Source organism: Sander lucioperca, chromosome 11 (genome assembly GCF_008315115.2).
Source record: "Sander lucioperca isolate FBNREF2018 chromosome 11, SLUC_FBN_1.2, whole genome shotgun sequence".
Taxonomy (NCBI): Eukaryota; Metazoa; Chordata; class Actinopteri; order Perciformes; family Percidae; genus Sander; species Sander lucioperca.
In genome coordinates, this window is record NC_050183.1 from 19,256,334 (window position 1) to 19,283,909 (window position 27,576).

Below are 27,576 nucleotides of genomic sequence, written 5' to 3' on the forward strand. Positions count from 1 at the left end.
TGTGGTTGTCGTTGCTGCTTCTGTGGTTGTTGATGGGGCAGCTGTGGTTGTCATTGCTGCTGTGGTTGTCGTTACTGCAGCTGTGGTTGTCGTTGCTGCTTCTGTGGTTGTTGCTGGAGCAGCTGTGGTTGTCGTTGCTGCTGCTGCGGTTGTTGTTGGAGCAGCTGTGGTTGTTGTTGCTGTGTCTGTGGTTGTCGATGGGGCAGCTGTGGTTGTCGTTGCTGCAGCTGTGGTTGTTGGTGGAGCAGCTGTGGTTGTCGTTGCTGCTGCTGCGGTTGTTGTTGGAGCAGCTGTGGTTGTTGCTGCTTCTGTGGTTGTCAATGGTGCAGCTGTGGTTGTCGTACCAGCCGTGGTTGTCATTGCTGCAGCTGTGGTTGTCATTGCTGCTTCTGTGTTTGCTGTTGGGGCAGCTGTGGTTGTTGTTGATGCAGCCGTGCTTGTTGTTTCTGCTTCTGTGGTTGTTGATGGGGCAGCTGTGGTTGTCGTAGCTGCAGCTGTGGTGGTTGTTGGAGCAGCTGTGGTTGTCGTTGGAGCAGCTGTGGTTGTCGTTGGAGCAGCTGTGGTTGCTGTTGGGGCAGCTGTGGTTGTCGTTATTGCAGCCGTGCTTGTTGTTGCTGCTTCTGTGGTTGTTGATGGGGCAGCTGTGGTTGTTGTTGGAACAGCTGTGGTTGTCAGTGGAACAGCTGTGGTTGTCGTTGCTGCTTCTGTGGTTGCCGTTGTGGCAGCTGTGTTTGTCGTTGCTGTAGCTGTGGTTGTCGTTGGTGTGTCTGTGTTTGCTGTCGGGGCAGCTGTGGTTGTCGTTGCTGCTTCTGTGGTTGTTGTTGGGGCAGCTGTGGTTGTCGTTACTGCAGCTGTGGTTGTTGTTGGAGCAGCTGTGGTTGTCGTTGCTGCTGCTGCGGTTGTTGTTGGAGCAGCTGTGGTTGTTGTTGCTGCTGCTGCGGTTGTTGTTGGAGCAGCTGTGGTTGTTGTTGGAGCAGCTGTGGTTGTCGTTGCTGCAGCTGTGGTTGCTGTTGGGGCAGCTGTGGTTGTCGTTGATGCAGCCGTGCTTGTTGTTGCTTCTTCTGTGGTTGTTGGGGCAGCTGTGGTTGTCGTAGCTGCAGCTGTGGTTGTCGATGGGGCAGCTGTCGTTGTCGTTGCTGCAGCTGTGGTTGTTGGTGGAGCAGCTGTGTTTGTTGTTGGAGCAGCTGTGGTTGTCGTTGCTGCAGCTGTGGTTGCTGTTGGGGCAGCTGTGGTTGTCGTTGATGCAGCCGTGCTTGTTGTTGCTGCTTCTGTGGTTGTTGATGGGGCAGCTGTGGTTGTCGTAGCTGCAGCTGTGGTGGTTGTTGGAGCAGCTGTGGTTGTCGTTGGAGCAGCTGTGGTTGTCGTTGGAGCAGCTGTGGTTGCTGTTGGGGCAGCTGTGGTTGTCGTTGATGCAGCCGTGCTTGTCGTTGATGCAGCCGTGCTTGTTGTTGCTGCAGCCGTGCTTGTTGTTGCTGCTTCTGTGGTTGTTGATGGGGCAGCTGTGGTTATTGTTGGAATAGCTGTGGTTGTCGGTGGAACAGCTGTGCTTGTCGTTGCTGCTTCTGTGGTTGCCGTTGTGGCAGCTGTGTTTGTCGTTGCTGTAGCTGTGGTTGTCGTTGGTGTTTCTGTGTTTGCTGTTGGGGCAGCTGTGGTTGTCGTTGCTGCTTCTGTGGTTGTTGTTGGGGCAGCTGTGGTTGTCGTTACTGCAGCTGTGGTTGTCGGAGCAGCAGTGGTTGTCGTTGCTGCAGCTGTGGTTGCCGTTGCTGCAGCTGTGGTTGCCGTTGCTGCATCTGTGGTTGCCGTTGCTGCATCTGTGGTTGTTGTTGGAGCAGCTGTGGTTGTTGTTGCTGTGTCTGTGGTTGTCGATGGGGCAGCTGTGGTTGTTGTTGGTGCTGATGTGGTTGTCGTAGCTGCCGCTGTGGTGGTTGTTGGAGCAGCAGTGGTTGTCGTTGCTGCAGCTGTGGTTGTCATTGCTGCAGCTGTGGTTATTGTTGGAGCAGCTGTGGTTATTGCTGCTTCTGTGGTTGTCGATGGCGCAGCTGTGGTTGTCGTACCAGCCGTGGTTGTCATTGCTGCTTCTGTGGTTGTTGTTGGGGCAGCTGTGGTTGTCGTAGCTGCAGCTGTGGTGGTTGTTAGAGCAGCAGTGGTTGTCGTTGGAGCAGCTGTGGTTGTCGTTGCTGCAGCTGTGGTTGTTGTAGGAGCAGCTGTGGTTGTCGTTGCTGCAGGTGTGGTGGTTGTTAGAGCAGCAGTGGTTGTCGTTGGAGCAGCTGTGGTTGTCGTTGCTGCAGCTGTGGTTGTTGGTGGAGCAGCTGTGGTTGTTGGAGCAGCTGTGGTTGTCGTTGCTGCAGCTGTGGTTGCTGTTGGTGCAGCTGTGGTTGCTGTTGGGGCAGCTGTGGTTGTCGTTGATGCAGCCGTGCTTGTTGTTGCTGCTTCTGTGGTTGTTGTTGGGGCAGCTGTGGTTGTCGTAGCTGCAGCTGTGGTTGTTGTTGGAGCAGCTGTGGTTGTCGTTGCTGCAGCTGTGATTGCTGTTGGGGCAGCTGTGGTTGTCGTTGATGCAGCCGTGCTTGTTGTTGCTGCTTCTGTGGTTGTTGTTGGGGCCGCTGTGGTTGTTGTTTGTGCAGCTGTGGTTGTCGTTGGGGCAGCCGCGGTTGTTGTTGCGGCAGCTGCGGTTGTCGTTGCTGCAGCCGTGGTTGTCGTTGCTGCAGCTGTGGTTGTCGTTTGGGCCGCTGTGGTTGTCGTTGGGGCCGCTGTGGTTGTCATTGCTGCTGTGGTTGTCGTTACTGCAGCTGTGGTTGTCGTTGCTGCTTCTGTGGTTGTTGCTGGAGCAGCTGTGGTTGTCGTTGCTGCTGCTGCGGTTGTTGTTGGAGCAGCTGTGGTTGTTGTTGCTGTGTCTGTGGTTGTCGATAGGGCAGCTGTGGTTGTCGTTGCTGCAGCTGTGGTTGTTGGTGGGGCAGCTGTGGTTGTCGTAGCTGCAGCTGTGGTGGTTGTTAGAGCAGCAGTGGTTGTCGTTGGAGCAGCTGTGGTTGTCGTTGCTGCAGCTGTGGTTGTTGTAGGAGCAGCTGTGGTTGTCGTTGCTGCAGGTGTGGTGGTTGTTAGAGCAGCAGTGGTTGTCGTTGGAGCAGCTGTGGTTGTCGTTGCTGCAGCTGTGGTTGTTGGTGGAGCAGCTGTGGTTGTTGGAGCAGCTGTGGTTGTCGTTGCTGCAGCTGTGGTTGCTGTTGGTGCAGCTGTGGTTGCTGTTGGGGCAGCTGTGGTTGTCGTTGATGCAGCCGTGCTTGTTGTTGCTGCTTCTGTGGTTGTTGTTGGGGCAGCTGTGGTTGTCGTAGCTGCAGCTGTGGTTGTTGTTGGAGCAGCTGTGGTTGTCGTTGCTGCAGCTGTGGTTGCTGTTGGGGCAGCTGTGGTTGTCGTTGATGCAGCCGTGCTTGTTGTTGCTGCTTCTGTGGTTGTTGTTGGGGCCGCTGTGGTTGTTGTTTGTGCAGCTGTGGTTGTCGTTGGGGCAGCCGCGGTTGTTGTTGCGGCAGCTGCGGTTGTCGTTGCTGCAGCCGTGGTTGTCGTTGCTGCAGCTGTTGTTGTCGTTTGGGCCGCTGTGGTTGTCGTTGGGGCCGCTGTGGTTGTCATTGCTGCTGTGGTTGTCGTTACTGCAGCTGTGGTTGTCGTTGCTGCTTCTGTGGTTGTTGCTGGAGCAGCTGTGGTTGTCGTTGCTGCTGCTGCGGTTGTTGTTGGAGCAGCTGTGGTTGTTGTTGCTGTGTCTGTGGTTGTCGATAGGGCAGCTGTGGTTGTCGTTGCTGCAGCTGTGGTTGTTGGTGGAGCAGCTGTGGTTGTTGTTGGAGCAGCTGTGGTTGTCGTTGCTGCAGCTGTGGTTGCTGTTGGGGCAGCTGTGGTTGTCGTTGATGCAGCCGTGCTTGTTGTTGCTGCTTCTGTGGTTGTTGGGGCAGCTGTGGTTGTCGTAGCTGCAGCTGTGGTTGTTGTTGGAGCAGCTGTGGTTGTCGTTGCTGCAGCTGTGGTTGCTGTTGGGGCAGCTGTGGTTGTCGTTGATGCAGCCGTTCTTGTTGTTGCTGCTTCTGTGGTTGTTGTTGTGGCAGCTGTGGTTGTCGTAGCTGCAGCTGTGGTTGTTGTTGGGGCAGCTGTGGTTGTTGTTGGAGCAGCTGTGGTTGTCGTTGCTGCAGCTGTGGTTGTTGTTGGTGCAGCTGTGGTTGTCGTTGGGGCAGCTGCGGTTGTTGTTGCGGCAGCTGCGGTTGTCGTTGCTGCGGTTATCGTTGGGGCAGCTGTGGTTGTCGTTGGGGCAGCTGTGGTTGTCGTTGGGGCAGCTGTGGTTGTCGTTGGGGCAGCTGTGGTTGTCGTTGGGGCAGCTGTGGTTGTCGTTGGGGCAGCTGCGGTTGTCGTTGGGGCAGCTGCGGTTGTTGTTGCGGCAGCTGCGGTTGTCGTTGCTGCAGCTGCGGTTGTCGTTGCTGCCGCTGTGGTTGTCGTTGCTGCTGTGGTTGTCGTTGGAGCAGCTGTGGTTGTCGTTGCTGCTGCTGTTGTCGTTGGAACAGCTGTGGTTGTCGTTGCTGCCGCTGTGGTTGTTGTTGCTGCAGCTGTGGTTGTTGTTGGGGCATCTGTGGTTGTCGTTGCTGCAGCTGTGGTTGCTGTTGGGGCAGCTGTGGTTGTCGTTGATGCAGCCGTTCTTGTTGTTGCTGCTTCTGTGGTTGTTGTTGTGGCAGCTGTGGTTGTCGTAGCTGCAGCTGTGGTTGTTGTTGGGGCAGCTGTGGTTGTTGTTGGAGCAGCTGTGGTTGTCATTGCTGCAGCTGTGGTTGTTGTTGGGGCAGCTGTGGTTGTTGTTGGGGCAGCTGTGGTTGTTGTTGGTGCAGCTGTGGTTGTCGTTGGGGCAGCTGCGGTTGTCGTTGCTGCGGTTGTCGTTGCTGCCGCTGTGGTTGTCGTTGCTGCTGTGGTTGTCGTTGGAGCAGCTGTGGTTGTCGTTGCTGCTGCTGTTGTCGTTGGAACAGCTGTGGTTGTCGTTGCTGCCGCTGTGGTTGTTGTTGCTGCAGCTGTGGTTGTTGTTGGGGCATCTGTGGTTGTCGTTGCTGCTGCTGTGGTTGTTGTTGCTGCAGCTGTGGTTGTCATTGCTGCAGTTGTGGTTGCCATTGCTGCCGCTGTCGTTGCTGCTGCTGTGGTTGTCGTTGGAACAGCTGTGGTTGTCATTGCTGCTGTTGCGTTTGTTGTTGGAGCAGCTGTGGTGGTCGTTGGAGCAGCTGTGGTTGTTGTTGGGGCAGCTGTGGTTGTTGTTGGAGCAACTGTAACCCTTTGAATTTTTGTCACGGTGACCATGTTGGCGGTTCCATTCAGAAGCTGTTCTCTAAAAAACTTAATGGAGAGAAAACAGAACATCAGAAGATCCATCTCATTCCCACCCTTTAGCTTGTTCTTATGCATTATCGTTAAGTCATTGATGTTAGTTGAAGCGCTTTCACAAAAATGGTTATTTTTTCAATCTGATTAACATACCTGTTCAACACCTTCAATGATGGTTTCATTGCTGACCACTCCAATAGAAGTTATCTTCATCTGTAGATGTACCAGTGATTCCAAGCCTGTAGGGATAAAAAATAAACAAATAAATAAATTGTTAAAAAAAAAAAAAAAACTCTGGGATTTTTGTAAGTCAATGTAAAATAATTCCTGTGTTTGTGATTTGTTGGGGCAGTTATCGCCTTAAACATACCATTGTTGCATTCATACTTATATATTTTAACCAAGCTATACAAATGCATTTCAACTAAAGTTATGGCTCTTAAAGCAACACTTTGCAACTTTTCCCGCTTTGGTCCCCCTACAGGTTGTCTCATTGGAACTACAGCTCGCGCTACAAAAAAAAAAAAAAAAAAAACACTCCAGTCCTGCCTACCTGGTACAGACGACCAATCATAGAAGGCTGGTTTCAAGTTGCGCAAGACTTAGCCGAGAGTAGAAAAAAAAAAACTGTTGAAACCAGAGCATTCACAATAGTTGGAAATCTGAGTTTTAGCTCACAGGGATTTGTCCAAAATACATTCACCTCATCCAACATTATAGATATGACAGAAAACACGGAAAAGCATAATATGACCTTTAAAGGGGTGATAGAATGCAAAACCGAGTTTACCTTGTCATAGTTGAATTATGACAGTTCGGTGGGTTAAATAGGCATACATAGAACCTCAAAGTACCATTGACACCTCTTTCCTATGCAAATCTCAATTTTGTGAAGGCTATCGTAGCTGTAATACATAATTTGAACTGTGTGGTGTGAGAGAGTTGATTGCAATATACGATCTCAACGCTAGATGGGAGAAATTCCTACACACTGGACCTTCAAAGCTATAGACCTTTTTAATGGAATTCCATTGCTAGGCAACAGCCTGGCCCCTTGCTAACTTCCTGTCAGTTGATATCATTCACATACACTCCAACAGGAAATTAACTTGGGGCCATTTAGAATGTTTTTTTTTACAACTGTGAAATGGTCTATAATGTGTAGTTTCTGTCACCTCCATGAGGAATTCTAAGTAATGACTACAACACTGTTGGTGCGTCCACATGAAACAAGCCTTGCATGATCACGCACGCGCCCCCACCCCTCCTTGATGCAGTTGCTAGCAGCTAAGGACGACAGAAGGATTTAAAAAAAACAAAAAAAAAAAACATGGATTCTTCAGAAGAGAATTATCTTCATGTTAAGTGTGGCTGGTGAAAATGTGGACCCAAAATGCAGAGGCAGATAACCGAGGATAGTTTTGATGTGAGATTTAATTCCAACACAAAAATCCAGAGTACAAAACCAACAGGAATACAAAGAAATAGTGAAAACGCAGGAAAAAACATAAGGAGTATAAACTGAGGTAGTCCAAAATGCAAAAAGGAAAAACAGAGCTAAAAAACAAAACTGAGCACAGAGAGCGCAGTGAAGACACAAACACTAAGACTGGAGCAAAAACACAAACTGGAGCAATCACAAAGGAATACAGACAGGAGCCGAAACTACAGACTTACACAGAACACCACCACAGGACACAAAATTATCTGACAAAAAGACAAGGAGAAGACAAAGACTAAATACACAGGGTAACGAGGAAACACAAGACAGGTGACACAAGGCTGGGAAACAGGTGAAACACATAAGGGCAATCACAAGGGCGGGAAAACAGAGAGTAAAACTAGACAAGACAAGACAGAGAACAGACTATCAAAATAAAACAGGAAACAGAAAATAAAACAAGACAAGACCGAAAATCACACAAACAGAAGGAAACAAGACATGACAAAAAATCAGGCTACAAAAATGACAGGAAAACAGACTTTAATAAGACAAGACACAACACCAAAACCATAACACTTCACTTGAGTTTCTGCATGGGAAAGTCACCGGACGACAAAATCTTAGCATATCATAGCCATACTGAGAAATACAGATGGAGGCGTGTGGAGCTGATAGTCTTAATTAGCTTTGTAGCAACTCATTTGGCAATGGCTTGAATGTAACGGACGTTTATTAATATCAAAATGTTACGCACTAAAGCTTTAAAGTGCTCATATTTATGCTCATTTTCAGGTTCATAATTGTATTTAGAGGTTGTACCAGAATAGGTTTACATGGTTTAATTTTCCAAAAACACCATATTTTTGTTGTACTGCACATTGCTGCAGCTCTTCTTTTCACCCTGTGTGTTGAGATCTCTGTTTTAGCTACAGAGTGAGACATCTCACTTCTGTTACATCTTTGTTGGGAGTCACACATGTGCAGTAAGGACTACTAGCCAGTCAGAAGCAGAGCATGAGGGAGTGCCATGCTAGCAGCTAGGTGAGCATTATAACGTGTGTTACAAAGTGACGCACGTTCGTCACGTAAGTAAAGGCTGGACTACAATAGAGCTGTTTGGAGCAGTTTGTGAACAGTGTTTTCTGTTGGAGATGGTAAGTCTCTTTGGGGTGGACTTTGAGGTTTTTCACTTTGTAAATCTATAACATAAAGATATATAACACAAAAAAAGCAAAGAGAAAAAGTCAAAAAGCATAATATGAGCACTTTAAGTCAAATGAAAATGAAGAGGAATTATCCTTCTGGGAGTGAAAAAGGTAAGAGAAAAAAGAAGGATGATGAGAAAAGAAGGCAAGGCAGTGGTAAATAGAGCAGATAATGAATATTACGTTGTGTAACTGTAACTGTTTAAATGCTGTCATTTAGCCTTAACTAGTCTATGGGGGAGACACTTGAATAACTTTAGCTAGTTAGCATTAACGTTAGACTTATGGCGTTTATTCTTTCACGTTTTTGTTTGCTGTGCTTGCTAGGTCCCCAGGGGTCTGCAGCAGCAGCCTCGATTGCGTAAAAAAAGTCACGCTTATTGCTTTAATAAGCTTGTTCGCTCCGAGGAGCAGTCCACTTAAAATGGCTGAGTCCTCGCTTTCCACTGACCTGTCAGTCTGTTCAGACAACATGCCCGGAGGTTACAGTTTCTTTAACCAGACTACAGGCCTATGTCAGAGGGGGGCTGATGACGACTCTTGGTGTGAGACTGTTAAGGATCCTGCAATGTGGGGAAATATATCCAGTGAAAAAAGTAAAAAACGATTCTCATTAAAAGAGGGGCCTCCTCATTTCACAACAGAGGAGCTAAATACCCCGTATCAGCAAGAGACTGTGGAATAGGTGGTCAAGTTCGCTCGTTTGATAATGACATGTTGTGCAGCCGATTGTCAAACTGGTAATCCACCACGTTTAATGTATTGGTTTGTATACATATCTGTACCCTATTAGATTGTGTGTTTCCCTGTAATACGCTGTACAGCACTGTGCACTCTTTCAGATAGTGGACATCAGTGTTGGTAGTAACGCGTTTCAAAAGTAACGCAATTAAAGTAATGTATTCCTTTTTGCTGTAACGCAGTAATATAACGCATTACTAATTAAATTTCGATAATATTATACCCGTTACAATCTCAGTAACGCAAGTCACAACACATCATAACGCAACATTTAGTGGTGTTTTGTTTTTTTAAGAATTCACCAACATGATCACATTTCTTCACAGGAAAAAAAAAATGTTATTTTCAAATTTCCGCTGTTATTTTGGTGAAAGTAACTCAAAAGTAATGCAAAAGTAGTGTAAATCATTACAATTCAGAGACAGTAATATTGTAATATAAGTAATTACTCTCAAATGACAGTAACTGTGGGAATAGGGAATGGAGGGGGGCCCATTCCGATTTTGTGCCCATGGCCCATGGTCATGATAATCCGTCCCTGAATAGAATATTTAAATGTCAATGTCTATTTGTAACTAAGACTGCTACAAAGCACAAATCATTTTCAACCTTTTTTTAGTATTATTATTTTTTTTACTAACTTTTTAAAAGCCAGACAGTGGCACCTGATGCTGTCTGCCAGCCAGGATTTCTGTTATGCTCGTTTATTGTTCTCAAACGTCCTTGACAGAGGACCATTCAGGCAGTAAATGCCACATTGGAAATTAACCAAAGCAATTAACCAATATTTGTTGTTTGTTCTTGATTTACACTGTTGGAATTATGTTAAGTTTGTTTAACCAACTACAATTAATATTTGTTTAAAGGAGAGATCAAGTGTAGGCAGTAACAGCTTTAAATGTAAAAACAGACTGAATCCTAAAAAAATCTTTTGAACACTTCTAATGTCTCCAGTCTACTGTGATACAATATTGTACCAAATAGCAATATTAGAATATAAAATACAAACAATCAAAGACAAAAAAATAGCACTTGAATAGTTACTTTGTCCGGATGATGCGTGTAAATATCCAAACAAAAATATCCAACAGAGGATTTTTCTTTCCATGATGACTGGTGTTACTTCTCACCACTCCAGGTACAGAGGGAAGTGTTTTGTCAGTGATTTTAATTGTGCGTAGTTTGTAAATTACTCCTCCCTCATCTATGGAGGGAGTGACAGGGCATTGGCAACAGAGGCTACTTTCTTATAACCTGAAAGACCAGGAAACACGGACACATACAAAAAACTATTTTACAAAATATAGGACTCTATAATTAAATCCTAAAACACATCGTACAATTGAAAGAAATCTGTAGTAACTTTACACCATGCAGCATTGGGTTGATAATCCAGTTTGTTTAAAAAAATTTATTGGCAAATAGTTTAATTGCTGTGTGAGTCAGCTTCTAGTAAGTCATGCTTTGGAAGGTTGTAGAGCCTTTACCCACTTGGTCTTTGTATGAATGTTTTACATCAGTGAAATTATTATTTTCTCTAAGAATTACATTTCACATTTGAAGTTATAGCCAAGATGGGAAATGCGTATTTAAAGTAGGTTTAGTTTAGTTTTTAGGGTAGAATGTGTTTGATTACAATATAGATAAAGGATTACTTACACAGAATGTGGTACTAACACCACAGGACCATAATCATGACCTTAAATCCTCTATTGGATTATTAATTATATTAATCCACTATGAAAGTGGCAGAGCTTGAGAATTATCCTATATGTATTTAGATTTTTTTGTGTGTAAGGACTTTATTAATGTGTTACTATTCTTCAAACACAGTGGAAGACTTTTGCTCAGCCATAGATTTAATACACAGGCATTCTTTTCGCCATGGGAATGATTAATACAGGACAAATAAGTAGGTAATCATAGTTTAATTGTAATACTCCACTGAGGATCACCTTGGTTTTAGAACTGATTTAGCTTGTATCAAGTAACAATAAATCAAACAGAAAGGAAAGTCATCTCCCATGAACATTGTGAGATTTCTGTAAATTGCCATTGTTGGGCTCTTGCCAAAGCCAAACCATTGTTGGAAAACCCCATCAATGTGGTCATACAGGTTTCTTATTTATGTGATGCAATTTATGTTTTCATCTGCTCTCTCTGCTTTATGGTCAGTTCAAGGTCTAGTTTACATTTTTACTTGTTTGGCTCGTACACACCGTTCTTTTGTTTTGCATTTACACAGCCATGGCTGTGTTGGAACACCAGATTTGTTTTCAGCACGCACAGTAAATAAAGAGCTGAGGGAGAGATATTCGCTGAATTTGACAAAAAGTGTATTTAACATCGCTTACTATACCTTAACAATTTACTTTTATCATTACTTTAAATCAGGGGTCTTCAATGTTTTTTAGGCCAAGGACCCCTTAGCTGAAAGAGAGACGGAGCAGGGACCCCCTACTACAGATATTGTATAAGATTGAGTTATACTTATTATACTGGGTCAGATGGATGAAAATGAATGGATATTCATATATAATTTATAAATGTGGAAGGTACAGCGAATCCTTTCTGTGAATGGCTCCCATAGTGGCTCCCTTACCTTGATTAGAAAAGTAAATCCTCAATGTTGTGTAAGTTCAAGTTTTTTTATACAAATAGGCTGATTTGTTGTATTCATGTTAATGTATATACATTTGAAAGTTTACAATATATATATATTAGGGCTGTCAAACGATTAATTTTTTTTTAATCGCGATTAATCGCTGAATTTCTATAGTTAATCGCGATTGATCGCATATTTTATCACATGATTAAAATTCTATTATTTTGCATTTTAGAACAGTTTTTAAGTACATATTAACAATCGAAAGCAATTTTTACCAGTGTATCTTGATTGGGAATCAAATGAATGCAAAGAAAGTTACTTTATGAACTTGATTTTAAGATTTGTATTTATTTATTTACTGTAAACAAAAGAAAAATGTGTGAATCTGTCATTATTGCACAATTCCTCCAAGTACCTAACTAAAAAACTAAAAATCCCTATCCTTACTAGAGTCAATATAGTGTTTAGTAACTCCTAAATAATGTTGATTACTCACTGACGTCCAGTGATCACCGGTTAATGAGACAGCGTTTGCAGCACTTTGCAGCTGTTCCAGTTGGGCTGCTTTCTCCGTGTCGTACAGGCTGTGTATCCGTGACGGCAACGAGACAGGTCAGAACATGCCAACCGTAGTACATCTTTAAGACCCGAGTCCTCTACGATGCTGACAGGTCTGCAGTTAGTTGCCACCCATTTCGCAAGAGCTGTAGTAATTTTTTGGGATTTGGTTTCATCCACAGATCGGCAAGTAGCACTCTCCAAAATAATGCTTTGCCTGAGTGGGTAGCGTGCTAGCGGTAGCATCACGTTAACTGTACTACTATGCTTAGCTCCGTAGGTGGTAGCTCAAGCTTGACGTGCTTCGGTGATATTTTAATTCGGCTTTACACAATGTGCATATGGCTTTCGACTTGTCTACGAGCCGTCCGGGAGTTTTGGAAAATAAAAAGCGCCATTCAGGATTTCATTGCTGCTGTGTTTCTCCATCATGCCTGCAGCCTGCAGCAGCAGGATGTGTTAGGAGGAAGTGGCAGCTTGATGATAAGTAACTGTGCTGCAAAGGGTCAAAATAGTAGCCTGAAATATTGTTGAATTTGAAAGTTAAAAAAAAAAAAAAAAAAATATATATATATATATATATATATATATATATATATATATATATATATATATATATATATATATATATGACACGAAAATAAATAATTCATTCATTCAAGTTGATTTCTTGATATATTTAATATTTTAATTCATGATGTCACATGTTACCGTAACAAACACTTGAACAGGATTAAGATAAGATTCTATTGTGTAATAAGGGAGACAATAAAGGCTTATCATATTGTTTTGCCAGACCTCCCCAGCTCTGTCAATTCTTTTTTAATCAAAGTCTTTTTATTGTATTTTACATACAACAAACAACAGATACATAACAACCCACATCACACCACTGCTACAAAGAAAAGCGGACTATAAAAAGAAAAAGAAAAGGGGGAGGACAACAACATTCACATCATACAATGTCATTAGAGTCCATCTGTTTGACCAATGTAAGAACAGGTTGCCAGATATTACTGAATTTAATATTATTACCTTGTATATAATAACTTTTTTCAAGAGTTAAATAGTGCATAACATCGTTGATCCAGTGTTTAAATACAGATGGAGACTTATCCTTCCATTTTAATAAAACAATGCGTCTGGCCAAGAGAGTTGCAAATGCTATCACAGTTCTATCCCATTTGTCTATGCCAAGTTACTGTGGTACTACTCCAAATATGACAATGACCGGTGATGGGTCAATATGAGTATGCATTGCTCTAGAAAGAAAAGCAAAAATCAGCTCCCAAAACTCAAACAATTTAGGGCAGCTCCAAAACATATGTGACAGAGTGCCCGGCTCTGTATTACATCGATCACACTCTGGGTCAATATCAGGTGCAATTCTGGCCAACTTTGCTTTTGGATAATGGTATGTCTCTTTTCAGTCCATATTTTAAAAGCATCATCAGTCATGGAGGGAGCCCAGCTCTATCGATTCTGTGTATATGCAGTCTGTGTTCAAAAACCATACAACACAAAACAAAGTTACTGTAAATTAGACTACTTACTATTTGTAACATTCTGCTGAATGAAAGATGCTAACAGACTTTTTTGTGGGTTGTAAGAGAGGACATACGGTGTGATAAGGATGAGAACTTGTGGCCAAATGCAGAAGACATTAATGACTAGTACTGTTGTATTTCTATATCTGTAGTACACGTGAATATGCATTTCATTATGATGGTTGTAAAAAATAAATTAAAAAATAAGCCCAACTCACATAGAAACTTAGAAATCTTTGAGGCCTGGGTACTAGATCATTAATGTGGATGATAATATTTTGAAGGTACTTAGGACAGCATTCCAATTAAAACGTATCTGTTGCCACACAGACGTATCGGGCAGCACCCTTCCTCAGCGTGTTACAGAGGCAATAACAAACAAACAATAGTCCACAGGTGGGGTTAATTATATAGCCTACAACCAGCCCATCAATCCCAACAGGTGTAGCCACAACCTATTCAGACCAGGGTTATTATTGTAAACACCAATCAAAAAAGCAGTGAAAAGGGAGAGAACGTGAGAAACGGTAGTTTCTTCTTCTGCACTTGGAATTACTCTGATAAAATGGCAGAAACAAAGCATGCTGAGGTGTATTACATCATTTCTGATTCATTTATGTGAAATGTACTGTAGAGTAGCACAATACATCCAACTAAGTAGTGGCATGATCGACAGGTCGGTGAGTGGCCACGCCCTTAAAGCATCCCATGCTTTATAGTCTATTTTAAAATAAATGGGACCATCATTTATGAAATGAACATCATGCTGTTTTATTAATCATGAAAATGTTTCCTGAGGTAATATATCAAGTTGGAAGTAGGGTCATTTTCTCATAGAATTCTATGGAAGCCAGTATCATTTTGCAACCAGACTTTGCCCCCTGCTGGAAATTAGATAGAATGCAGGTTTAAAGTATTTAAACATTGGCTGCACTTTTCAGACACGGAAACTCCTTTAATTATTTTTACAGTCTATAAATGCAAATCGTCTGTTTATGCTTTCAACTCTAATTTAAAAATTTCAACCTGTGCTAAAGCCCTTATTTGGCTGTCTATACACCACAACACTAATGCGTTTTGCTGATGTTGTGTGTTGTTGCTCTGTGTTCAATTTTCAAATTATTTTGCTGTGAAACTATAGTAGGCTAGTAAAGGCTGTTTGTAGGGCTAAATTGTGGTGGCATATTTTAATTTTAAAATAATTGCTTAAAGATGATGCAGGGCCTATTCTGGAAGCCTACTTTATCATAGCTGAGACATTTTTACATTTGATTTTGAATTAAGCTGAATTTTAAAACTTTTTTATCAACATTTTTAATAACCATCACTAATAAATGGTAAATTGATAGTTAATTAAACCCAAAAGCATAATATACATATAAGTATCCCTAACTGTTGATTGGGATTGAGAGCGCATCGACGTGTCTCCACCATGGATGTATAAGGTCTCTACTTCCTCCATGGATGTATAAAAAAAATCTGGATAGTGAAAGTGGCTCTGTTGCGCATGAACATCGATATATTATTAGATTTTTTTTTCCGCATATAGCCAAAAAAATAACTTTCTCTTATTAAATTACCCTGATGATTGGCACTGCTTCCACACTATGGGGCCCATGGCCCATATATGGATGTATAATAAAATATCCCACTGTACAAAAGTGAAGCAAAAATGTCCTGGATACAGGCACTGCCTCTTTTTTTTTAGAAGAGTCTGCACAGTAGTCATCAGGCATTGGAAACGTAATGTTGAAGTCCCACCTAAACACCACACGACAAATCGCGAGTGAATCACAACAATTTCACCCTGTTTTTATAGCGTCAAATAACTAATAAAAAACATACTTATCAGAAAAACACTGTACAAGAACCATTCACCATACACATACATTCATACACTGGTGACCGAAGCTGCCATACAAGGTGCCACTTGCTCATCAGATAAACATTCCCACACATTCACACACCGATGACGCAGCATCGGGAGCAATTAGGGGTTTAGTGTCTTGCCCAAGGACACTTTGACATGAGACTGCAGAGCCAGTGGTAGAACCACCGACCTTCCGATTGGTAAACGATCGCTCTACCACCTGATCCACAGCCACAAAATAATATTTATGTTTAGTAATATAAGTAATGCTATAACGTATGTTATTTTAACAGTTAATTGTTGCACACACTGTGGAGTTAGGTCTGGCAATGCTAGACTGTAATGGTAATGATTATCAAATGATTTGTAACCCTTTAAGAAATAATTTGTAAAACATCAATTAACCTTGTTAACCCTTGTGTTGTCTTCTGGGTCAAAACTGAAAATCACCCTTGGCGCCTTTTTCAATGTTTTTGGCGCTTTTTTTTTTTTTTACGTTTAACACTTCTTTTCACTACCATGTATAAACACACTAACACCAACTTACTACCACTATAGATTTACACTTATTTTTGGAATTCATGGTCAATTAAAATCCTAATTTATAGGAAACTATACCTAATTATTGAGTTAAAGAAGCAGAAATTATGAATTATTTAGACTAATATTAAAGGAAGGATAATCACAGAAGGTTCAACGTTCAGCAAGGATACTGTTCCGAAACATATCAATTTTTTTTTTCAAATGCTAAAAAATTGAATAAAGCACCCAAAATTCAATGAAAGTAGAGAGCTGATCTTTTGTTGTACTCGTGAAGCGCGTTGTATGGAATCATCCATCCATGTTATTTTTGGGTAATTAAAATTAGGTAGTGTTAAGGGTAGATGTCGGAGAGTAGTCATGAGCAGGTGTAAACACTCAGGATGAGTCCAAGATGAAGTTGACAAGATGGGATTTTTATTGTTTACCCCGTGTCGTGATATAAAAATTAACAAAAAAATTAAGGAAAGCAGAAAAATATATACTTTCAAGAAAATAAAAGTAAATTGACGAGAGTCAAAACAATCACATAATACAAACGTACAACTGTTTCCTAATTGACCTTAAATCAAGTCACTACTCTGAGGGCATCCAACAGACTTACGTCCTCCTCCCTCTCCCCTGAGCAAATACAACTGCTAGGCTATATAGCCTGAAGCCCGCCCCTCAAATTAGAACATACCAACGTGACCGTACAAAGCAGGGGTGGCTCAGGTGAGCAGACAGTAAAGGCTCCATACAGCCAAAATTAATACATCTATGAAGCTAGACGCACATTCACCTTAGACAAAGCCACAAGACATCTTGATGGCTAATAAATGTATTATATAAAATTCATGTCACTTCCTGTTACTCCGGAAGTCATAGACCCATTTAAACCCGAGGATCGCGGCAAACTTTCCTTTAATACTGATGGGTTGAAGGATCCTGAGAGCGGTAAAGTGGCTTTTGGTATTAGTATACCTGAAATAGGTTATAAAAAAGGTTGTGGGATTCCAGATCATTTATCAGTATTTACTGCAGAGTTGGTGGCAGTTCTATGGGCAGTAAGGTGGGTTGAATATAACAAACAGGAACATTCTGTCATATCAGCTGCATCCCTAATTACAATTAAAGGTACCAAATCTAAGTCCAGACCTGATTTGCTTGTTGAAATTATGCAGGTGTTGTATAGAATTCATAAAGCAGGGTATGAGGTGGGGTTTCTGTGGGTTCCAGCGCACATGGGTGTGGAGGGTAACGAGGAGGCAGATGAGGTGGCAAAGAAAGCAGTGCAGGAGGAAAGAGTTCAAATTAATGTGCAGTATGGGTCACCAGATTATGCAGAAATAATTAATAGGTCAGTAAAAGAAATGTGGCAAAATTCATGGGATTGTGAAAGGAAGGGGAGAACTAATTATTCAGTACAAAGAATGGTAGAGAAAGAAATATGTGATTATAGATGTAAGAGAAGAGATGCAGTAGTTTCATCCAGATTGAGGCTTGGGCATTGTGGGTTGAGGAGTGGGCTGGCTCTGATTAGTAAACATCCTGAAGGAAAGTGTGAATGTGGAGACAAGGAAACAGTGAAGCATGTATTAGTGCAGTGCAGGAAGTACTCTCGTCAGAGGAAGAAACTGTTCAGAGAACTGGGAGCAACTGGAGAAACTGTTTTTACTTTACGTACTTTATTGAATTTGGACAGTTGGAACAAATTGAAGAAACTGATGGAGTACCTGCGACGTATTGGAGTATATAAAAAGATATAGATAATTACTTTTAATTAAGTTGTGAATAGCGATTAGAGAACAGCGGAGGGCAGCAATACGCCATAGATGCGTCTAGTCTGCCGGAAATAAAAAGAAGAAGAAGAAGAAGAACTTTCCTTTAACAAAGAGGGCACATGTTGGTAAGACAAAGATTAGGCCTACCTGTTACCATCTTTTACCTTTTCTACACAATAAACACACATAGTTACCAGAAGACATTTGTGTTGCGTGAATATTTTAACCTGTTATGTTATAAAGTAAATGGTATGGTTTTAAACAATCAGAGAATGGTGTATTAATGGTTGTAGCTATAGCATGTAAATCATCGCAGTACTAGCTGTTAAATGTTAAATGTGTAAACAAGAAAGCTATGGGATTACTATGAAGAATTTGATGAATGACTAGGTTAATAGATGATTTGACAACAGTGTGTGGTAATTAACAGAACATATTAACACGCTATACAAACGTATAGCCTACAGGCAACCTTTACACTCACTCCGAGAGATAAAATAGGTAGCACATCGCTACCGTGATGGCAGCCATCAACTTCAACAGGTATTTAAAAAGAAACCCATATTTCTGAGATATAGACATTTTAAGAACGGGCCAAATTTGACCCGCAGACAACACAAGGGTTAATGGTTAATACAGTTTTTCTCAATTGTTTACACCCCCTGAACCAATACTGCTAAAATACAAGCACATTTCCTGCTTTACACTGCGATTGCAGTTCTAAACCACAGTTTTTTTATCAAAACACTACACAAAATTCCTTACATTTGGCATGGTCTTCTGAAAAAGAGAGAGCGGAGCAAGACCAAGTTGAGCCATAATCTCTGATGAGATTCGGGCCACTTTGGTCTAAAATGGGGGAGGCTGGTCAGAGAGTTCAACTAAACTTGAGCAGCTTTACAGTAACGCCTATGACCGCAATTCACATACGCTTATACCTCTCCTGCAAGTTTTAGAAGATGCATGTGCACATAGACAACCCGTTCTCACTCCGAACTTGTAAAATACGGACGTTTGGGCAGTGGCTGTCAGTGTCAGATACAACGAAAAAAGCGCCCTTCACCGTGTTTGTACCGGGGAGAGCAGCAGCTACACGGCGTTTGAAGATGACGTAGCATTAAGAGCGAGTACGGTAGCGAGTACTATGAAAGCCTGAAAATCGGGCAAACAACACAGGACTTTCACCCAGGAGACCGGGAATCATGTCCTGTGTGTCACGTTTCCTAAAACCAACCGTCACTTTCTTTTACTAAATCCAACCGTTGCATTCTTCTTTTCATGAACCCAACTGTCCTGTTCTTGTCCCGCGTGTCATGGAAACGTAAGCCCACTCACGACCTTTTCCTTGACCTAACTGCGTCAAAAGTGACACCAGTAGTCCCAACCAAGCACATTTAGATATGACGCTAAAGGAGACTTTTAGCGTCAATAACAACGCCAAAGGCACCTGACCAAGCGTATTTTACGCGATGGGAGTGAGAATGTGTTAACATAGCTGTAGAAACTTTTCAGGGCTGGGTTCAAAATGCTGGGCGAAACTTCCCCTGTTTCTTGACCAGGGAGAACATTGCCTGCAAAGTTGATAAGGTGCCAGGTGGCCAGCCCAAAACAGAAGACAGGATGCAGCCTAATCTCTTCTTTCTGTCTTTTTTACTGTATACATCATATTTCTATTGTAGAACATTTTATACAATCAGCTTTATGTATGATGGGGGGTATAAAATATTCTGTGGGAAAATAAACATTTTTGTTTATATAACATTATATTTGTGTGTGTTTGAATTTGAGTATAAACACAGGCACATTTCTTACAGATATTATATTTGATATTATATAATTTTACGGACTTCGTAGGAGTAACAGTGAACTTGCAAAAGACATAGGTCTCCTGATAACGAATAGTGTTTTGCATTCATAGTAGTGTTTTACATTGAGCGCATCAGTGTTCAATTGGTTCTTGTCTATTTATATGATGGTTTGTGTGTGTGGGTGTGGGTGTGTGTGTGTGTGTGTGTGTCATTTTAACACAAAATGACATTTGGGGAGACATATGATTGTTTTGAAGGCAGTTTAATTTTGAAGGAGATTTGTGGTGTTTCAGCTTATGTGCTTTTGGATTTGTGTGTTCTGAGCATATGAGGTATGCTTTCAGAAAATGTGCGTAAACAATTGAAAAAACTGTAAATACTGTGTAAAGCATCTATAAACATTATTTAGCCAGAGATGTGGAGGCTGCAGTGCAGTTGTGGTTGCTGGCCGAGTTGTGGTGGCTCAAGTTGTGGTAGTTACTGCAGTTGTGGTGGTTGTGGTCAGAGTTGTGGTGGCTGCAGTTGTGGTGGTTTGTGCTGGTATTGTTGTGGCTGCTGCAACTGTGGTGTTTGGAGCTGGAGTCGTGGTGGCTGTAGTTGAATTGGTTACAGCCGGAGTTATGGGGGCTGCAGTTGTGGTGGTTTGTGCTGGTATTGTTGTGGTTGCTGCAACTGTGGTGTTTGGAGCTGGAGTCGTGGTGGCTGTAGTTGAATTGGTTACAGCCAGAGTTGTGGGGGCTGCAGTTGTTGCTCCAACCCTTTGAATCTTTGTCACAGTGACTGTTTGGGCTGTTCTATTCAGGAGCTGTTCTCTAACAAACTAAATGGCGAATAAACACAGATATTTATATTATGTATGTGTCATCATTGATAATGTTAGCTGAAGAACTTTCACAAAACAGTTATTTTACACACTGTTTTACATACCTGTTTAATAAGTTCAATGATGGTTCCATTGCTGACCTCTCCAATGGAAGTCATCTTCATCTCCACATATGCCAGTGAGGCAAAGCCTGTTGGCATTTAAAAAAAAAAAAAAAACATTATGTGTGGACATAAAAGACTAATTAAAAAATGTGTGACTTGTTAACTCAATGATAAATGGTACATCCTTGAACATATAGTATAGTATAAGTATTGCAGTTCCATTACTAATTTTACAGGAAGTTAGTAACGAACCGTGACTCTTAACCCTTGGCCCTCTGACCCGCCTTCCCTTGTCGGGAAAAAAAGCTAACTACAAGCCTAGCTTATTGTGTCCTCTCTTGTAGTAGCCTACTGCAAACAATATGTATAACAATGAAACGAGCAAACAGCGCCAAATCACCAAAACAAAAAAAAAATCGCATCATCACACAGGCTGTGTGTGTGCACAACCGGCTGGGGTGCATGACAGCGACCCCCTCCTACTACATTTCATGTGCCCACACATCATTAGCGCTCACACAGATAAGTGACCATGCACCAGCAACAGACACTTCAGAACCATGGACAGTAAACAGCGATCACAAACAAGCAAATATTAATAGATTAGTACAGCGACCAATTAAATACATACGTATGTTACAGTTTATTTGGGAAACAGTCATTATGCAGAATTACGGTAAATGTGCATGGCCTAATGTTGGTAACGTTAATTTTACAGATTGACGCTAATTTAATGATGACATTTTTCCCTAGTAAACATTACCATTTACAAAACTGGCAGCGGCGGCCAGTGATGATGATTACATTAGGCTATTAAAAACAAATTGTGTAACCTTAATTACTGATGTCGAAATGCCTCATAAAAGCTTCGGATTTTCAATAAAACTTAACTTAAACTACAGGAAGTACCAGGACATGATCAGTGAAGGAAAAGAAATGGCTTTTAAAGCTAAATTATGTGAATCCCTGATCATCTCTTTTTTGTTGTTCTGTGTATATGGGTCTTTGTGTGTTAGCTACTGCATTTTAACTATAGTTTGTTTGTACATATACAGATGTATGGTGTGTGTATGTGTATATATGCTGTGGGCTGTCACTATCTTCCCTTGAATGCCCAAGACAAATTTCTCCTAAGGGAGACTAAAACGCTTATCATATATCGTATTGCTAGACCGCTACAGCGCTACCAAAAACTCTGTGTGGGCCTATGTATGGGATATGTACAGTCCACGTTCAAAGCCATGGTTTCATCTATGATGGAGGTAGGCCTAGTATCTATGATGAAAGTAGGATCTATAATGATTTCACCTGGGGTGGTTTCAAATGAAGGCAGGGGTGTTAGGATGATTGGAACCGGAGTCGGGGTTGCTGCAGTTGTGATGTTTAGAGCTGTGGTGTTTAGAGCTGGAGAAGGAGTTGCTGCGGTTATGGTGTTTAGAGCTGTGGTGTTTAGATCTGGAGAAGGAGTTGCTTCAGTTGTGATGTTTAGAGCTGTGATGTTTAGAGCTGGAGAATGAGTTGCTGCAGTTGTGATGTTTAGAGCTGTGATGTTTAGAGCTGGAGAATGAGTTGCTGCAGTTGTGATGTTTAGATCTGTGGTGTTTAGAGCTGGAGAATGAGTTGCTGCAGTTGTGGTGTTTAGATCTGGAGAATGAGTTGCTGCAGTTGTGGGGTTTAGAGCTGTGGTGTTTAGAGCTGGAGAAGGAGTTGCTTCAGTTGTGGGGTTTAGAGCTGTGATGTTTAGAGCTGGAGGAGTAGTTGCTGCAGTTGTGGGGTTTAGAGCTGTGATGTTTATCTGAGATTGCTGCGTGGGGTTTAGACTGTGTTTAGATCTGGAGTAGTTGCTGCAGTTGTGGGGTTTAGAGCTGTGGTGTTTAGAGCTGGAGAAGGAGTTGCTTCAGTTGTGGGGTTTAGAGCTGTGATGTTTAGAGCTGGAGGAGTAGTTGCTGCAGTTGTGGGGTTTAGAGCTGTGATGTTTAGATCTGGAGGAGTAGTTGCTGCAGTTGTGGGGTTTAGAGCTGTGGTGTTTAGATCTGGAGAAGGAGTTGCTTCAGTTGTGGGGTTTAGAGCTGTGATGTTTAGAGCTGGAGGAGTAGTTGCTGCAGTTGTGGGGTTTAGAGCTGTGATGTTTAGATCTGGAGGAGTAGTTGCTGCAGTTGTGGGGTTTAGAGCTGTGGTGTTTAGATCTGGAGAAGGAGTTGCTTCAGTTGTGGGGTTTAGAGCTGTGATGTTTAGAGCTGGAGGAGTAGTTGCTGCAGTTGTGGGGTTTAGAGCTGTGGTGTTTAGATCTGGAGAAGGAGTTGCTTCAGTTGTGGGGTTTAGAGCTGTGATGTTTAGAGCTGGAGGAGTAGTTGCTGCAGTTGTGGGGTTTAGATCTGTGGTGTTTAGATCTGGAGAAGGAGTTGCTGCAGTTGTGTCGTTTAGAGATGGAGTCGTGGTAGCTGCAGGTGAAGTGGTTACAGCCAGAGTTGAAGTGGTGACAGCCATACATATAACATAACACAACATTACTGTAAATTGCACTGCAATTTTTACGTGTATTGTAAGAGGGGATACGGTGTGATAAGGATGAGAACTTGTGGCCAAATGCAGAAGACAGGGTTGACTAGCACTGTTGTATTTCTATATCTGTGCTATCCTACTGTATACACGTAAATAGCCTATGTATAGCTTTGTATTTTATTATAAAACTCAGGAGCAGCACAACTCATTTCACATATGTGAAGAAGAGAGACCTTGATGAGTTACACAATAGCATTTAGGCTAATGAGCACTCAATTATTACTCTTATCATACAACTGGTACTTCTCACTTGAGTTGAAGTTGGCTGCTTCTTTGCCTGGAAAGGTTATGAGGTTGTGTTGGACACTGACCTGAATGACACCTGGGTACCACTATCTCAGCTTAAAGAGCATGAGTTCATAAGCTGGAAATTCCACCATAATAACGTAAGTATAAATGGCAAAATATATAGCCTGTTAAAGCATATTGCAGCATTTCTGATTCATTTATGTGACATATGCTGTGTTATGTAAAAACTCAGCAACAGCAATCTGGATACATGAACAAGGTTCGGGGGACTTAGATGACTTACACAGAAGCATTTAATGAAATCTCGATCCAGGAGAATAAGACACAGTTTAACCACAGTGCCATCTCAACTCTGCGTGTTGTTCCAAGAGGCATATAAATCCTGCTAAGCTAAGTTTGGGTTATCAGTCCCTCCAGGATTTTGCGGCCTTTTTTTAAGATTGTTGCGGCCCAAAATGGCTGATTTCGCGGGAGCTTTTGTAAAACATTGCGATAAAAGTTGCGATGTCTTTTGTATGTTTGTTGCAATGAAGTTGCGGGAGACAGTGAAAATTGCAAAAAAAGTTGCGATTTTTTTTTTTTTGTATAGTTCTAAAAATTAAAAGGAAACTTGTTTTGGGGAGAATAAAATTACTCTGGGCTGAGTTTTCCTAGTAATCTTACCAAAAAGGCTCAGGATGCTGCAAATGTTGGTATAATATGAAAAATGGCTGGTGGATTTAAGACAAAAAATAATAATTTATTTTCAAATATGAACATATCTGTCAGTGGCTTGTTGATCTTTACATTGTTAATTTCCTAACCTGGCCTGGGACACACATTCAGTTTGATAAAGTTCTTATTGGACTTTAACTTATCATTGCACTTACAGTAACGAGAGTAAAAAATCAATTTAGGTCATTGTGTCGTCTCATCTCCGTTTTTTTCCTCCGTGTGTGTTTGTGTGTGTATGCGCGTCAGCGGGGGGAACTGTATGAGCAGCAGCCCCGCCCCTGCCTGATGCAGACAGCCGACAGGATTGAAACAGCAGCCGCTGACTTTAGAGTGAAAAAACGTTAACAGCGTACATTGATGTTAAAATGTATACAGGTTGGCAATGTTTTGCACGGTCTTTCGTTGTACGTTTTGTTGGTAAATGTGAGATGGTCGAGTCTCGTCTTCATATCGGAAACAAGTTCTCTCTCACTCCCGCTTGGTCAGTGGCACCATAGACAGTATACAATGGACCAACAGATCCCGTTGCTCTGGACGGAGACCAGTGAAGGATATTAGAAGCACTTTTCTGGTGATGGCTGAGCGTTACTGCGACGACGTAAATGTGACGTGAGCAACCTGTCTGAAAGTCGTAAGTCTTCTGGTAACTGTGCCAAGAGAAATCTCAATCATTCCCAATCTTGCAGAGACAGAGAGCGTAGGTATATGTAAGGAGATAACATAGGCACAGGCTAATTATTGCTAACTAAAATGCTAGTTAACATTAGTAATCAAACTTAAACAGCTAATGTAAGTCGAAACTGCCTTCTCCTGTACTATACGGTAATTCCTCTACTATACGACGGTAAGTCGCGTGATTATGACACAATCGTTAGCCTATTTTTAATAAAAACGTCTACTACGGAGCCATAACGTGAGATACAAGGTAATGGAGCCTTTTATATATTGTCGTGTTTCTTTAGAAATAAACAATGGACAAAAAAAGTCTTTAAACGCTTCAGATGTAAAGTTATTCGCTGTCAAAGTGACAAAGCTCTGCGTATCTGCTCCGGAGGGCTGCGGACCGCCGGAGCTGGGACGCAGTCGGAACACAGCCGTTCTGCAGTCAGTGGAAATACACACAATGGAAACCTAATGACTCCGCCGCCTGTCGTGTTTCTTTATGGCGCCATTTTGAAGCTACCAAGCCATCACCTCCCGTTAGCATTCCATTGACTGCCATTCATTTTGGCGCCACTTTGACAGCGAAAAACTTTACATCTGAAGCGTTTAAAGACTTTTTTTGTCCATTGTTTATTTCTAAAGAAACACAACAATGTATAAAAGGCTCCATTACCTTGTACCTCACGTTATGGCTCCGTAGCAGACGTTTTTATAAAAAATAGGCTAACAATTGTGTCATAACCACGCGACTTACTGTCGCATAGTAGAGGAATTACCGTATAGTACAGGAGAAGCTCGCAGGCAGTTTCGACTTACATTAGCTGTTTAAGTTTAATTACTAATGTTAACTAGCATTTTAGTTAGCAATAATTAGCCTGTGCCTATGTTATCTCCTTACATATACCTACGCTCTCCATCTCTGCTAGATTGGGAATGATTGAGATTTCTCTTGGCACAGCTACCAGAAGACTTATAACTTTCAGACAGGTTGCTCACGTCACATTTACGTCGTCTCTCTCAGTTGGAGGCTGCGCAGTAATGCTCAGCGCTCACCAGAAAAGTGCTTCTAATATCCTTCACTGGTCTCCGTCCAGAGCAACGGGATCTGTTGGTCCATTATATACTGTCTATGGTGCCACTGACCAAGCGGGTGTGAGAGAGAGCTTGTTTCCGATATGAAGACGAGACTCGACCATCTCACATTTACCAACAAAACGTCCAACGAAAGACCGTGCAAAACATTGCCAATCTGTATACATTTTAACATCAATGTACGCTGTTAACGTTTTTTTCACTCTAAAGTCAGCGGCTGCTGTTTCAATCCTGTCAGCTGTCTGCAGCAGGCAGGGGCGGGGCTGCTGCTCATTCAGTCCCCCCGCTACTGACGCGCATACACACACAAACACACACGGAGGAAAAAGGTAAGGTAAGGTTACTAGGAAAACTCAGCCCAGAATAGTTTTATTCTCCCCAAAACAAGTTTCCTATTATAATAATCATAATAATAAATATTTATATATATATATATATATATATACACATGCCTTTGGTGTGGGAGACCCGGGTTCGATTCCCACGGCAATACATCAACCAATGTGTCCCTGACCAAGACACTTAACCCCTAGTTGCTCCAGAGGTGTGCGACCTCTGATATATATAGCAATTGTAAGTCGCTTTGGATAAAAGCGTCAGCTAAATGACATGTAATGTTATCCTTATTTTTAAAGAACTATACAAAAAAAATCGCAACTTTTTTTGCAACTTTCACTGTCTGCTGCAACTTCATTGCAACAAACATACAAAAGATATCGCAACTTTTATCGCATTTTTTTACAAAAGCTCCCGCAAAATCAGGCATTTTTAAATATTAAACTTTTCATCTGCCACACCAAGATTTATGTTTAAGCTTTTTGTTGTTTTCTTATTCTCCAATATTCTTGACAAAAGACAGGCAGTAAATCTCACAGTATTTTACACTGTTGACAAACTTATTTCATTAGAAAACAATTCCAAATTGTTTTCAAGTAGAGCTCAATAGCAGGAAATCTCTTAAAGGAACAGATAATATCTTGTAGAATGTCAAATGTAAAAGATAGACTGAAACAGTGAAAAAAACTTTTGTTACTTAACACTACTAAAGTCATGCTTCTATTAAAACATTCAAAGCCATAAAAATACCACTGTCCACTGTACCTTGTCCAGACGATGCATGCAAATATCCCCAAAAAAAAATCAAACAAAGGATTTTTCTTTCCATGATGACTGGTGTTACTTCTCACCACAGGTACGTACAGGCAAGTATTCTGTCAGTGATTGTGGCTTGTGATTAGTTTGTGAATTACTACTCCCTCAGCTATGGGGGAAGTGACAAGGCAATGGCAACAAAGGCTAATCTCTTATAACCTGAAAAACCAGGTAACGCTGAAAAGATCTGGTGGCTAGCTCAACAATCCATTTAAAAAAATCCTAATAATTAGCAATTAGTTTAATATCTGTATTGGGTCAGCTTCTAGTAAGTCATGATTGTGATAGTTGCTTAGTCATTGTACACTCTTTTTGTACACTGTTTTTGTTTGAAGGTTTTTCATCAGTGAAATTACTTTTTTCTCAAAGGATGCCAAATCACATTCTAAACTATAATATATAATTTACAATTCATATAATATACAGTACATCATTTACAGTTCATTAGAGAGTCTTAATGTCAGTATGTTTTTGATTTCAACATATACAAGCATCCTAGTACAGAATGTGGTACTTTAGTAACGCATTGTAAATGGCAACCTAATCCTACCTAGTCCTGTATAAAAGTGGTGGAGCTTGATTTTATCCTATATTCATTATACATTATATTTGTTTGTAATAATACTCAATATTTATAATATGATTTACTTGTGGGCAAATGTTGTTCCACTAGCCCCTTGAATGTTTTTTACAGCCCCAGTCCGCAACATAACCACTTTTTTTTTAATAAACTGAAGTAATCATAAAAACAAGCTTTCCTCAGGACTGCCATAGGTGTTGGCCTTGTTGTTGTTGTTGTTGTTGTTGT

At 41.7% G+C, this 27,576-nt stretch overlaps 1 protein-coding gene across 4 annotated transcripts; it reads right to left on the reverse strand.

The window, feature by feature from the left end:
• Window positions 1-19,234: 19,234 nt before the first annotated feature.
• Window positions 19,235-26,810, reverse strand: LOC116038163 (integumentary mucin C.1-like). Of its 4 annotated transcripts, XM_036007598.1 has the most exons (8): window positions 26,718-26,810; window positions 22,727-22,777; window positions 22,625-22,660; window positions 22,208-22,252; window positions 21,931-22,058; window positions 21,645-21,813; window positions 20,337-20,422; window positions 19,235-20,229 (listed from the first exon to the last, which is right to left on the reverse strand). In XM_036007598.1, exons 1-8 carry the CDS (start codon window positions 26,779-26,781, stop codon window positions 19,873-19,875), a joined length of 936 nt encoding a protein of 311 aa, XP_035863491.1. In that variant the 5' UTR covers window positions 26,782-26,810; the 3' UTR covers window positions 19,235-19,872. The 4 variants fall into 4 exon arrangements, with proteins under 4 accessions (XP_035863491.1, XP_035863492.1, XP_035863490.1 ...); XM_036007599.1 differs by lacking the exon at window positions 22,625-22,660 and having other exon boundaries at window positions 21,645-21,715; window positions 21,935-22,058; window positions 22,727-22,819; XM_036007597.1 differs by lacking the exon at window positions 22,625-22,660 and having other exon boundaries at window positions 21,645-21,817; window positions 21,935-22,058; window positions 22,727-22,819.
• Between the last annotated feature and the right edge of the window lie 766 nt (window positions 26,811-27,576).